Source organism: Delphinus delphis, chromosome 2, assembly GCF_949987515.2.
Source record: "Delphinus delphis chromosome 2, mDelDel1.2, whole genome shotgun sequence".
NCBI classification, from domain to species: Eukaryota; Metazoa; Chordata; class Mammalia; order Artiodactyla; family Delphinidae; genus Delphinus; species Delphinus delphis.
The window spans coordinates 25,625,569-25,640,473 of NC_082684.1; the positions used below are offsets into that span (position 1 = coordinate 25,625,569).

Consider the following 14,905-nt stretch of genomic DNA (forward strand, 5'->3'; position numbering starts at 1 on the left):
GTTAAATGAAATAAATAGACACAGAGGAGCTCATCAACACACAATAACTATTCTTATTGCCCCCCGTATTTTCCCCCTTAGGGTTACTAAATCATAGCCATCCACACCCACATCAGCTCCTTAGTACACAAACAGGCATATTTTAGTGGGATATCTTGTTACAAGACAAGAGAAAAGACAAGGAAGTAATGTAAGGCGTCACTTCAGGTATCAGATGGCTGCCTTCTGAGCCAGAAGCACACTTGATAGGAATGAAAACGATCAAAATAAATGACAGTGCTCAGGGCAAGGGGCAAATTGTTCCCCTGCCAGGCTGTTCAATAGCAAAAGGAATAGTTATCTTGGGTCTAAAGCTTCATCCCCACTGGAGCCTTGTGTTTCAAATCCCCTTGAGATTAGAGCCAACTTTCAAAAAGAATAATTAAATCTGGAAAGAAATGGGGTCAGCAGGTCTCGCAGTGCTTTCAATCAGGAAGTCTCAGAGCTGGAGAAGGGAAGTAGCTGCCAGCAAAGCTGCTTTCCTCCATCTCAACCCAAAGAACTGCTCATGCCCAGGAAGAAGACATAGGAGCCCATCTCACCACATACAAGTTGACCTTAACTTTGGCATCTACAGTCAAAAAATTGATTCTATTCATAAATAGAATGTGATTATTGGCCATTCACATATTTTCTTTGAAGAAATGTCTACTTAAATCCTTTGCCCGTTCTTTTAATTGGGTTATTTGTCTTTTTGTTGTTGACTTGTAAGAGTTCCTCTGACTACAAGTTCCTTATCAGATATATGATTTGCAAATATTTTCTCCCATTCTGTAGGTTGTCTTTTTACTTTCATGATGGTGTCCTTTGAAGCATAAAAGTTTTTAATTTTCATGAAGCCCCATTTGTCTATTGTTTTCTTTTGTTGTTCAGGTTTATCGGCTGATAGTAGACTACATGATAGAATTTTTACTAATTTTCTTAGGAGTATTAACGACAATGTGGTTACAAAGAGAATGCCCTTATTTTTAGGAGATGCATGCTGAAGGGTTTGGGAATGAAATGTGTGCCACTTTATGACATTGACATTTTGAAGATTCCAGGCCAGTTGTCCTGTAAAATGTCTCATATTCTGGATTTTTCTGATTGTTTCCTCATGCTATTTAACCAATTCCTCTATCTCCTGAATTTCTTGTGAGGTTAAAGTTAGGTCTAGCTTGATCAGGTAATTTAGGAACATCCTGTCAGAAGCACCTAATATCAAATTGTCCCTTGATCCAGATTTCTCCACTATAAAGGTACATTTTTTCTTTTGCAGTTAATAAGTAATCTGTGAGTCTAGCCTTTTAAACTGTGCTTCAGTACAAATCAGTACTTTGATTTAAAAAAATTTTTTTAAGATTGTGAAGGCATATGAAAGGCTTCTAAAAAGGTAGGACAGTGCTACTTTTCACTAGGGAATGAATATAAATAAATAAAGCAGCAATAACTAAAGCATAATGGCATCAGAGCATAAAATACTGGAATTGCAATAAATAAAAACACGCATCATACAGAATAGAATGTTAGTTCGAAGGTACCCTAGAAATAAAATTGAGTTTAACTGCCTCACTTTACAAATGCAAAACCTGAAGCTCAAGAAGCTTAATAAATGTTGTTAAGGCCAATTAAATTAAGTCCAGAAAATAATAATAATTTTTTGAGTACTTACTCTATCCTGGACATTATTCCAGCACTTTATGTGATTAAATTAATTAATGAGTTCATTTATTTATCCCAACAGCTTTATGAGAATAGATTATAATTACTTTCCCCATTTTTTTGGCCAGCAAGAAATTTAGGCAGAAGTTAAGGGACTTGCCCTAATTCCCTAGTAAATTAGGGAGCTGGGATGGGAACCCAGGAAAGCTGACTCTAGAATCTGTGTGTTTAAGAGCTCCACGCTTCTACCTCACAAGTTATGTCACTGTGGCTATGGGGCCACAGCTAGTTAGGAATCAAATTAGGCCCTCTGAGAATGAATTCCTCCCTCTATCTGGAATACCAAGAGTGGAGTCAGTTGATTGTTCCTCGTAATCTGGAGCATCACCAATTCTAGCCTACACTGGGCAGTCTATTATGAACAGGCAGCCGCTACTTACCTGTGATAGTAAGGGAAGAATGCTACAAGGATGATCCAGCACAGCTGAACACAAGCCCCCTCCCCACAAAACTGAATAAAGTCCTTGGCCTTGGGGTATAATATCGTGTTATTTTTTCAGTAGATTTGCCTTCATAATTATGTTTTGCTAACATTGCTATTAAAGTCAGTTGCTATTCTCTATACACCCCGTGGACAGCAAGGGACCACAAATGGTAGAAATGCTTCACATGTATATGCCTCTGTGAAAAATGAGACTGGACTGTAAAAGCTCTTCTCCACCCCTTTCTTTCAATCCTACATCCCAGATCTTGGTCTATATCTTACTGATCTCCCATATTAATTATTTTAACCTTTTCCTCTGTGGGCTCCTTTGTCTCTCATCACCATAGAAACCCATTCTGCCTTAAGAATTGTCTTCCTTGCCAGTTTCTTTGACCCAGACCCTTTGTTTATGTCCTCCTTCAGCTCCAAGTCACCTGCTGAATTAAATCTAAGCTTCTTGATCTTGGCTTTGGGACCTTTCTCTAATTTGCCCCTTTTTTATTCTCTTTTTAGAAATAATACATTCCTGGAGCAGAGGTTAAAGCAGATCACTGTCAGCCAAAATATTAACAGAAATAACTAATATATTTACACAGTACTTTAGATTTGAGTAAAACATATTCACCATTACCTCAATTAAGTCTCACAATCACTCTACGATATATACATAAAGCAGGTAACAAGATCAGCATTTTAAGTTTGATAAAACTGTGGGCCAAAGAAGTTAAGTGTCTTGACCACGATAACACAGCTTACCAGTGAAGCTATAGCTTGAATTTATATCTTCAGACTCCCAGATCATGCTTGGTACATCATACAATACAATCAATAACCCTGCATTTACCAAAATATTTTTTGTCTTTTGGCTTATATCCTGTGGCAGGCAGAATTCTAAGATCTCTCCCATGATCCTCTCCCCACACCCAGCTCTGTGTACATGCCCTGGGGCTGTGAATATGATGAGCTATCAGTCCCCTGATTGTGTTATGTTTATAAGGCAAAGTTGATTTTAAAATAAGGAGATAATCTGGGTGAGCCTGACCTAATCTATGAGTCCTATAAAAGCAAAAACTTTTCTCTGGTTGATAGCAGAGGAGAAAGTCAGAGAGATGTGCTCCAACTGGCCTGGAAGAAAGCCAACAGCCATGATGTGAACTAACCACAGGGGTCATGTGGGAAGGACCTGAGAGTGGCGTGTAGGAGGTGAGGGTGATCCTCACCAGTAGCCCACAACAAAACAGGGACCTCAGTCCTACAACTGCAACAACTAGAATGAGCCTGGAATTGGATTTTTCACCAGAGCCTCAGCCTGATGAGAATTCAGTCCAGTCAACATTTGATTTCAGCTTTATGATACCCTCAGCAGAGAGCCCATTCATGCTGTGCCAGCCTTCTGACCTACAGAAATGTGAGTTCATAAATGGGTGTTGTTTCAAGCCACTAAGTTTGTGATAATTTGTTATACAGCAATAGTAAACAAATACATCTAATATTCCCTTACTCTTCTTAAAAAAAACAAAAACACATTTTCTGAAACCACTTCTATGGGCCTAGGAACCCAAGATGTGTTCTGAACCACAGCAAGTGTAGAGTAAACATTGCTGATGCAGAATGAGGCTAAGTAGGCCCTTCTAACAGTATGGTAGCAAGAACTGGACCAGGAATTTTAAAAATTTTATTTTTTTAAGTGTCATACAGTAAAACTGACTTTTTGGGTGTACAGTTCTATGAATTTTAGCACATGTATAGTTGCATGTAACCACCATCACAGTCAGGATACAGAACAATTCCATAACCCCCCAAAATTGCCTTGTAGAGGGTCATATCTTTCCCCTACCCCTCATCCCTGGCAACCACTGATCTGTTCTCTGTCACTGTAGTTTTATCTTTTCAAGAATGTCATAAATAAAATAACATAACATGTAATCTTTTGAGAATGGCCTATTTCACTCATCATAATGCCTTTGAGATTCATTTAAGTTGTTGTATGTATCAGTAGTCCCTAAAATGGCATCTTTTTAAACCTCTTTCTGTAGAAGTTTAAAAACTAGAGAAAAGTACCAACAATCAAAGGATGTTGACACTAGAAGGGATGTGCGATATTACCTGAGCCTATGCTGTCCTTTAAAAGATGAGGAATCTGAAATCCAGTGAGGGTTGAGGACTTCCCAAAATTGTATGGCCACAAGTGAATGGTGAGAGAGATTCAATCTCCCTTGCAGTCACATAACCCATCAAAATCTATAAAGTGTGGTAAATGTTAAGACTGGGGGAAGTTCAACAGAGAAATTAAAACCTTTACAGACAAGCAAAAGCTAAGAGAATTCAGCACCACCAAACGAGCTTTACAATAAATGCTAAAGGAACTTCTCTAGGCAGGAAACACAAGGAAAAGCACTACAATAACAAATCCAAAACAATTAAAAAATGGTAATAGGAACATACATATCGATAACTACCTTAAATGTAAATGGATTAAATGCTCCAACTAAAAGACATAGACTGATGGAATGGATACAAAGACAAGACCCATATATATGCTGTCTACAAGACACCCACTTCAGACCTAGGGACACATACAGACTGAAAGTGAGGGGATAGAAAAAGATATTCTATGCAAATGGAAATCAAAAGAGAGCTGGAGTAGCAATTGTCATATCAGACAAAATAGACTTTAAAATAAAGACTATGACAAGAGACAAAGAAGGACACTACATAATGATCAAGGGATCAATCCAAGAAGAAGATATAACAATTGTAAATATTTATGCACCCAACATAGGAGCACCTCAATATATAAGGCAAATGTTAACAGCCATAAAAGGGAAAATTGACAGTAACACAATTATAGCTGGGGACTTTAACACCCCACTTTCACCAATGGACAGATCATCCAAAATGAAAATAAGTAAGGAAACACAAGCTTTACATGATACATTAAACAAGATGGACTTAATTGATATTTATAGGACATTCCATCCAAAAGCAACAAAATACACTTTCTTCTCAAGTGCTCATGGATCATTCTCCAGGATAGATCATATCTTGGGCCACAAATCAAGCCTTGGTAAATTTAAGAAAATTGAAATCGTATCAAGTATCTTTTCTGACCACAACGCTATGACACTAGATATCAATTACAGGAAAAAACCTGTAAAAAATACAAACACACGGAGGCTAAACAATACACTACTTAATAACCAAGAGATCACTGAAGAAATAACAGAGGAAATCAAAAAATACCTAGAAACAAATGACAATGAAAACATGACGACCCAAAACCTATGGGATGCAGCAAAAGCAGTTCTAAGAGGGAAGTTTATAGCAATACAATCCTACCTCAAGAAACAAGAAACATCTCAAATAAACAACCTAACCTTACACCTAAAGCAATTAGAGAAAGAAGAACAAAAAAACCCCAAAGTGAGCAGAAGGAAAGAAATCATAAAGATCAGATCAGAAATAAATGAAAAAGAAATGAGGGAAACAATAGCAAAGATCAATAAAACTAAAAGCTGGTTCTCTGAGAAGATAAACAAAACTGATAAACCACTAGCCAGCCTCATCAAGATAAAAAGGGAGAAGACTCAAATCAATAGAATTAGAAATGAAAAAGAAGAAGTAACAACTGACACTGCAGAAATACTAAGGATCATGAGAGATTACTACAAGCAACTCTATGCCAATAAAATGGACAACCTGCAAAAATGGACAACTTAGAAAAGCAAAACCTTCTGAGACTGAACCAGGAAGAAATAGAAAATATAAGCAGACCAATCACAAGCACTGCAATTGAGACTGTGATTAAAAATCTTCCAATAAACAAAAGCCCACGACCAGATGGCTTCACAGGCGAATTCAATCAAACATTTAGAGAAGAGCTAACACCTATCCTTCTCAAACTCTTCCAAAATATAGCAGAGGGAGGAACACTCCCAAACTCATTCTACGAGGCCACCATCACCCTGATACCAAAACCAGACAAAGATGTCACAAGAAAAGAAAACTACAGGCCAATATCATTGATGAACATAGATGCAAAAGTCCTCAAACAAAATACTAGCAAACAGAATCCCACAGCACATTAAAGGGATCATACACCATGATCAAGTGGGGTTCATCCCAGGAATGCAAGGATTCTTCAATATACGCAAATCAATCAACGTGATACACCATATTAACAAACTGATGGTGAAAAACCATATGATCATCTCAATAAATGCAGAAAAAGCTTTTGACAAAATTCAACACCCATTTATGATAAAAACCCTCTAGAAAGTAGGCATAGAGGGAACTTACCTCAACATAATAAAAGCCATATATGACAAAACCACAGCCAACATCGTTCTCAATGGTGAAAAACTGAAACCATTTCCATTAAGATCAGAACAAGACAAGGTTGTCCACTCTCACCACTATTATTCAACATAATTTTGGAAGTTTTAGCCACAACAATCAGAGAAGAAAAAGAAATAAAAGGAATCCAAATCAGAAAAGAAGAAATAAAGCTGTCACTGTTTGCAGATGACATGATACTATACATAGGGAATCCTAAAGATGCTACCAGAAAACTACTAGAGTTAATTAACGAATTTGGTAAAGTAGCAGGACACAAAATTAATGCACAGAAATCTCTTGCATTCCTATACACTAATGATGAAAAATCTGAAAGAGAAATTAAGGAAACACTCCCATTTACCAATGCAACAAAAAAGAATAAAATACCTAGGAATAAACCTACCTGAGGAGACAAAAGACCTTTATGCAGAAAACTATAAGACACTGATGAAAGAAATTAAAGATGATACGAACAGATGGAGAGATATACCGTGTTCTTGGATTGGAAGAATCAACATTGTGTAAATGACTATACTACCCAAAGCAATCTACAGATTCAGTGCAATCCCTATCAAAATACCAATGGCATTTTTCACAGAACTAGAACAAAATATTCCACAATTTGTGGAATATTGGAAACACAAAAGATCCTGAACAGCCAAAGCCATCTTGAGAAAGAAAAACATAGCTGGAGGAATCAGGCTCTCAGATTTCAGACTATACTACAAAACTACAGTAATCAAGATAGTATGGTACTGGAACAAAAACAGAAATATAGATCAATGGAACAGGATAGAAAGCCCAGAGATAAACCCACACACATATGGTCACCTTATTTTTGATAAATGAGGCAAAAATATACAATGGAGAAAAGACAGTCTCTTCAATAAGTGGTGCTGGGAAAACTGGAAAGCTACATGTAAAACAATGAAATTAGAACACTCTGTAACACCATACACAAAAATAAACTCAAAATGGATTAAAGACCTAAATGTAAGGCCAGACACTATCAAACTCTTAGAGGAAAACATAGGCAGAACACTCTATGACATAAATCACAGCAAGATCCTTTTTGACCCACCTCTTAGACAAATGGAAATAAAAACAAAGATAAACAAATGGGACCTAATGAAACTTCAAAGCTTTTGCACAGCAAAGAAAACCATAAACAAGACGAAAAGACGACCCTCAGAATGGGAGAAAATATTTGCAAATGAAGCAACTGACAAAGGATTAATCTCCTAAATATACAAGCATCTCATGCAGCTCCATATCAAAAAAACAAACAACCCAATCCAAAAATGGGCAGAAGACCTAAATAGACATTTCTCCAAAGAAGATATACAGATTGCCAACAAACACATGAAAGAATGCTCAACATCACTAATCATTAGAGAAATGCAAGTCAAAACTACAATGAGGTATCACCTCACACCAGTCAGAATGACCATCATCAAAAAATCTACAAACAATAAATGCTAGAGAGGGTGTGGCGAAAAGAGAACCCTCTTGCACTGTTGGTGAGTATGTAAATTGATACAGCCACTATGGAAAACAGCATGGAGTTACTTAAAAAACTAAAAATAGAACTACCATACAACCCAGCAATCCCACTACTGGGCATATACACTGAGAGAACCATAATTCAAAACGAGTCATGTACCACAATGTTCATTGCAGCACTATTTACAATAGCCAGGACATGGCAGCAACCTAAGTGTCCATTGACAGATGGATGGATAAAGAAGATGTGGGACATATATACAATGGAATATTACTCAGCCATAAAAAGAAACGAAATTGAGTTATTTGTAGTGAGGTGGATGGACCTAGAGTCTGTCACACAGAGTAAAGTAAGTCAGAAAGAGAAAAACAAACATTGTATGCTAACACATATGTATGGAATTGAAAAAAAAATGGTTCTGAATAACCTAGGGGCAGGACAGGAATAAAGACGCAGATGTAGAGAATGGACTTGAGGACACGGGGAGGGGGAAAGGTAAGCTGGGACGAAGTTAGAGAGTGGCATGGACTTATAAATACTACCAAATGTAAAATAGATAGCTAGTGGGAAGCAGTCGCATAGCACAGGGAGATCAGCTAGGTGCTTTGTGACCACCTCGAAGGGTGGGAGAGGGAGGGTGGGAGGGAGATGCAAGAGGGAGGAGATATGGGGATATATGTATATGTGTAGCTGATTCACTTTGTTATAAAGCAGAAACTAACACACTGTTATAAAGCAATTATACTCCAATAAAGATGTTAAAAAAAAAGACTGGGGGAAGAACAATTATTATGGGAGCACAGAAAATAACCTTTTTGTTGTAAATGATAATAAGCTCAAACTAGTTTAAAGCAACAAAATAATTTATTGGCTCACTTGGTTAAAAAAATTCAAGGTGGTGTGGTCTTTAGGCACTGCTGGATCCAGGAACTCCCATGATGTTGTTCAGAGGTCTCAACCTCTATCAATCTCTTACTCTCCTTCTCTTTACTCTCTGGTCTCTCCTTTTTGCATGGTGGCTTCCTTCTTCCCTGTCACAGGCTCTTGCTTTATGCGAGGAAAGATAGATACTGGTAAATCACACCTACAACCTTATAGCTTCTGATCCAAAAGAAAGGCCTATGCTTTCTCTCCTAATTCCATTGATCAAACCTCTAGCAATTCTCTCTCAGTCTCCTTACTGGTTCCTCCCATGTCCCCAACTTCTAAACTCCAGAAGTCTGTCCTTGGACTACTTCTCTTCTGTACCCACATTCCCTCCATTGGTAATCTCATCTGGTATCATGAATGTAAGTAGTATCTGTCTCCAACCTAGATCATTTCCCCCATACTTCAAACTTGTATACAAACTGCCTACTTGACACATTTACTTGGCTGTCTAACAAGGCATTTCAAATGTAACATGTTGAAAACCAAATTCCTGATCTTCCTCCCCCCACCCCAAACATGACCCTCTTGCAGTTTTCCCATCTCAGTAAATGGCAACTCTATCCTGGTTGGAATCATCCTTGATTACTCTCTTTCACATCAATTCCATCATCAAAATGTGTTGCTTATACCTTCAAAATAGATCCAGATTCCAACTTCTTACCATATCCACTACTAACTCCCTGCCTAAGCCATCAGCATCTCTCCCCACATTATCTCAAAAGCTACGCATTGGTCTCCCCATTTCCTTCCTTGCTTCTTGGAATCCATTTTTAACATAGTAGTCATAATGATCGTCTTAAAAACATACGTCAGATCAAGTTTTTTCTCTGTTCAGAACCTCCGATGTAATCTCTATATCTTGCAAAGGAGTGATCTCCAAGATATATTGACAAGTGGAAAAAAGCAAAGTGAACAAAAGTGTGTATGGTATCTGCTACTTGTCTAAGAAAGAAAAAGAAGTATAAAAAAATATATATGGGGACTTCCCTGGTGGTGCAGTGGTTAAGAATCCGCCTGCCAATTCATGGGACATGGGTTCAAGCCCTGGTCTGGGAAGATCCCATATGCGTGGAGCAACTAAGCCCATGCCCAACTACTGAGCCTGCGCTCTAGAGCCCGCAAGCCATAACTATGGAGCCCGCGTGCCACAACTACTGAAGACTATGCACCTAGAGCCTGTGCTCTGCAACAAGAGAAGCCACCGCAATGAGAAGCACGCTCAGCACAACTAAGACTGGCCACCTTTCGCCTCAACTAGAGAAACCCGCACGCAGCAACGAAGACCCAACGCAGCCAAAAAATAAATTAATTAAATAAATAAATTTATTTAAATATATATATATACTTATTTGTGTATACTTTTAAGTGGAAGGATAAACTATAAAAAATATTTTTAAAAGTTATCTACAGGGTGAGGAAAGGAAAAAGAAGGAAGAGACAGGGAAATAATCTAGACTTCTCTAAATGTACTACCTGCTTGGTAAATTTTGGATTTGAAACCATATTAGTGTTTCACAAAACTTTTTTTTTTTTAAAAAGCAGCTCCCAAAAATCCAAAGCAAAATGAAATATTCAGACCTAACTGGGTATCAAGCTAGTGGCATAATGACACACGGAGGAATTATTCCAAGTCACTTTAAAGCAATGCAACTTGACTGTACATGCCTAGAGAGATATACCCTGAGGACAGAAAAGACTTGAAAAAAAAATTCAGAAACTATTATCATTAGGCATATGTTTAGTAATCATATTAGAAATGTTATTCTGAAACCATTATATATATAGTAGGATAAGGCAAATGAGTAATTATGTTAACACCATTAGGCACTGAGATTTTCAGAAGAGATAACACATACAAAATCAAAGTAAAATCTGTATAATCCTAAACTTGGATTGGAATATTAGTATAAATGCATGATGCATTTGCTCCAAAACTATGTGTATATGTGAATTTTTTAGCTCTGTCCACTGAAAAGGCTTACAAACAATAATTGTCCAGTAACGATGAGCATTTGTAGCATCCAGATTGTTTTCTTTAAATATCACTTTCCACTTAAAGAAAACCTTCTTGGATAAAGGACTGATTCAAGGTCTGGGGCAGAAAAAGCACTAAATTAGCCTTGAACATCTTGTCACACCAGAAATCAAGTGATCTTGGATGTGGGGTGCTTCTGCTGCTGCTCAAACTAGTGTGTGTGGTTTGGAAAAATTCAAAGAACTGTACACTGAGTGCATGCACCTTTCTGTATGTGTGCTATACTGCTATTAAAAGTTCGTTTCGGGCTTCCCTGGTGGCGCAGTGGTTGAGAGTCCGCCTGCTGATGCAGGGGACCCGGGTTCATGCCCCGGTCCGGGAAGATCCCACATGCCGCGGAGCGGCTGGGCCCGTGAGCCATGGCCGCTGAGCCTGCGCGTCCGGAGCCTGTGCTCCGCAATGGGAGAGGCCACAACAGTGAGAGGCCTGCGTACCGCAAAAAAAAAAAAAAAAAAAAAAAAGTTCGTTTCTACATCATGGAAGATTTCAAACGTATACAAGAGTAGAGAGAATAATATAATAAATATCCATTTCCCCATTATCTAGCCTCAACAGTGATCAAAACTCATAGCTATTCTTGTTTCATCTACAGTATATTCCACCCACCTCCCTCTCCCCAATATTTTGAAGCAGATTTCATGTATCCTATCACTTCATCAAAGACTGTGTTTAATCCATAATCTATGTAAAAGACAATCTATCTAAAACACTTACGTATATAAAAACATACATACATAATGCACATAAGGAGTGTTCTAAAGGTAACTTACTAAGGATCACACAATACCTCCCCCCCGGAGAGTGTTTTGGAGGTGGAGTGTGGAGAAAGAAAGCGTGTAAAAATTTTTGAGTGTGAATGTTTTCACAGCGTCCAATAATTCTGCATTCGACAGTCTCACGATTTCCCACTCTTTTATTTAACGTTGCCGCCGCCGGAAGGCTTTCGTACTTGGGACCCCAACAAGGAAAATGTGATTAAGTGTAGAATAAAATAAAGAGACTTAAAAAGCATCTCAACTTCGTTAGTATTTTGCCTAGAGAACGCTCTATCGTGTCACAGTGGAAAAGATGCATTTGCTTTTTCTTAACTGAAGCGCTTATCCCGGGATAACTCCAGTTAGAAGAGAACCGAATTGTAGTCTTGTTCCAAGAACTACAAGTCCCAGAAGGCCATTCGGCAAGGGCGCCTGCGCACCGCGCGCTCCTTCCTTTCCCCACCTCTCTACCGGGAAAGACCCGCCCCGCGGTGCTGTCGCTCGCGCTGGAAGAAGCGGAAGAAGATGGCGCTCACCAGGTGAGTTGTTGATTTGGGTCCTCGATACGGAAGGGTTTGGGAGTACCCACCTTTTTCATTTCTCTTCCCACACTCTCCGGGCAGTAACCCGGCCCGGGTCACAGAGCGACAGAGGCCGAGGCCACGGCTAGGCCCTCTCTCCGGCCGCCGGGGCGACTAGGCCTAGCCGAAGCTGGGGTCTTTCCTGAGCGGCTTCCCGGGTTGAGTTCGCCCCCTCACTAGGACCGAAAGCCGCGGCGTGGGGCATAGTTCTCTGGCTTAAGATGCCGAGGAGTCGCATGTGTTTTCGCTTAAGCATCTTGGGGGTGTGGAGAGAGCTCCCTCGGGTCCGCGGCTCGGGTGGGCGCGATGGGAGTGTGGAGGGCAGTGGCTTATTTGTCTTGGCAGAGTGAAGCGGGTGGGAGGCGACCGCCTGGCTTACTGCCGTTCGCCTGCCGAAGTCTCTCTCCTGTCTCTGTCCCTAAACAAGGATTCCCGGGGGAAAAAAGGTGGGGGCGCGGCACTGAACGGAGATTTAAAATCAGCCATAGTACTGGCCGCTGTCTACTAATTCGCGCCGCTGCTCCGCACTTTAACTTTGGGCCTTAGAATTTCTTCCCGTAGATGGAACCACTTCGGATTTTTGCTGTCCTGGTTGCCTTGGCAACCACAAGTAAATTGGTCCCCGCCTTTAAGAGAAAGATGCTTAAGGGGGAGATTCCAAGGAGTTACGTAACTCCTATTAGTTGTCGACCTTGCTGCCCCATCTAAGTAGAAAAACTTTCCATGCGAACGAACGCAACAGGAAAAGTTGAGTGTCACAGAGGGTAAAGAAAGTAATCACGTTAGTACATACGCTTGAGTTCCCTAAACACCCTTCATTCTCCTCACATACGTTTTTCTTGGCTGATGACAGTTATGAATCCTAAACATATTTGAATCAGAAAATTCTTTTGGGAATTACTTTTGGATGCCTTGCTCTATCCTAGGGCTTGTGTGTATACAGAAGGAAATCTGACAGTCTTTGGTTGCAGGGAAGATGGGGTACAAGACATACAGATATGAAACAAAAGAACCACACAGAATGCTTATTGTGTAGTACTAACCTTAAGTGCAAAAAGAATTAGATGGAATGAGCTGAATGAAATGGAGCGTGTTCTTTAGTAAATGTTGCAGGCAGCAAACATTTGATTGAGTGCTCTCCAGATGAGAGAAGTGTGACAAAGACTAGTCGAGTTATGAGGAAAGGCTTTGTGGAAAAGGTGGAATTGGAAAAGGACACAAAGGAAAAATATCAGAGATATTGTGGGTATTGTGTGCTTAAAAGTGCAGTGGCAGGGACTTCCCTGGTGGTCCAGTGGTTAACACTCAGCGCTTCCAATGCAGGGCACGTGGGTTCAATCCCTGGTTGGGGGAACTGTGTGGCGTGGCCAGAAAATTATTATTATTTTTCCTTAAAATTGCAGGGGCAGAGTGAAGTCTTTAAATAGCTTGACTTACATAGCTTTCAGATTTTGTTGAGTTTTAGCTAATTTGGTTTCTAGAGATGGTCTCAAGTTTCCAGGTGAACTGTTATCTCTGAAATCTACCAAGGATTCTTAACAGCAGGGACTGGACATGCTGATGTGTTACAGTCCTGGTATTACTAACTAAAGATTTAAAGTCATACTGATTTAACTTTCTAAACTCGTGTGTTTAAGGTTATGTATCTAATAATATCACTTGCATTTAATACGCTTACTTTAGTAAAGGGGAAAGGATAGACTAAGATGTCTGCACAGTGGCACTACTGATGTTTTGGACTGGATAATTCATTCTTGTTTGGGACTGTCCTGCGCATATTAAGATGTTTAGCAGCATCTTTGGCCTCTACCCACTAGATGCCAGTGGAAACTCCAAACCCCTTTCTACCCCCTACCTCCCAAGTTCTAACAATCAAGATGTCTCCAGACATTGTCAAATGTCTACATTGTAGATATTTTGCTCCCAGTTGAGAAACACTGAGGTAGACTTTCTGCTGGCTTATGCAGCCCACCCCCACCATAGGAGTGTACCTCATGGGAATATCATCCTTTACAGGGAACAACAAAATTAAGACCCCCTGGAAGGCTAGGGTGTGTTCTAATCATAATCCAGGCCAGATTTCGTGTTTACTGGTTTGTCCAAACTCTGCCTTTTGATCATTTTACTGACTGGTTCTTCCAACAGAAGGTAAAGACAAGAGAAATGAAACATAAGTAAATATTTTGGCTTCTTTGTTACTGTCTTTTTATCCCTCCTATGTATTGGGTATACATGGTTTACTGAAAACAACTGTGGTATAAGCCCAAAACGTTTGACTCCATTCATCCAGTTAGTAAATTGCATGTGTTGAAAGTCTACCATGTGTCAGGCTAGGGTTGGTTTTACAGTATTGAATCAGTCAGGCAAACCTCTTATCCTCACGGAACTTATACTCTAGGGAAGACAGACTGCAGGAGTAAACAAATCAGTAATGCAAGTTCAGGTAGTAAGTACTAAGAATAAAATACAAATAAAGGGATAGAGAGTGACTCAAAGTGTGGGGTGGAATGCTGTTTTGGACAAGGTGGTCATGTGACTGCTGTTGGGAGGTATAATTGAGCAGGGCCAATGAATACTAAGAAGCAAGCACTAAAAAAT

General features: G+C 39.5%; 1 protein-coding gene across 1 annotated transcript in view; it reads left to right on the forward strand.

Annotated features, from left to right (window-relative positions):
- Positions 1 to 12,206: 12,206 nt before the first annotated feature.
- SNW1 (SNW domain containing 1) overlaps positions 12,207 to 14,905 on the forward strand; it is a 35,821-nt gene continuing 33,122 nt past the window's right edge. The window contains exon 1 of the mRNA XM_060004113.1: positions 12,207 to 12,265. Coding sequence (XP_059860096.1) covers positions 12,252 to 12,265 — 14 coding nt within the window. The 5' untranslated portion in view covers positions 12,207 to 12,251. The remainder of the gene's footprint in view (positions 12,266 to 14,905) is intronic.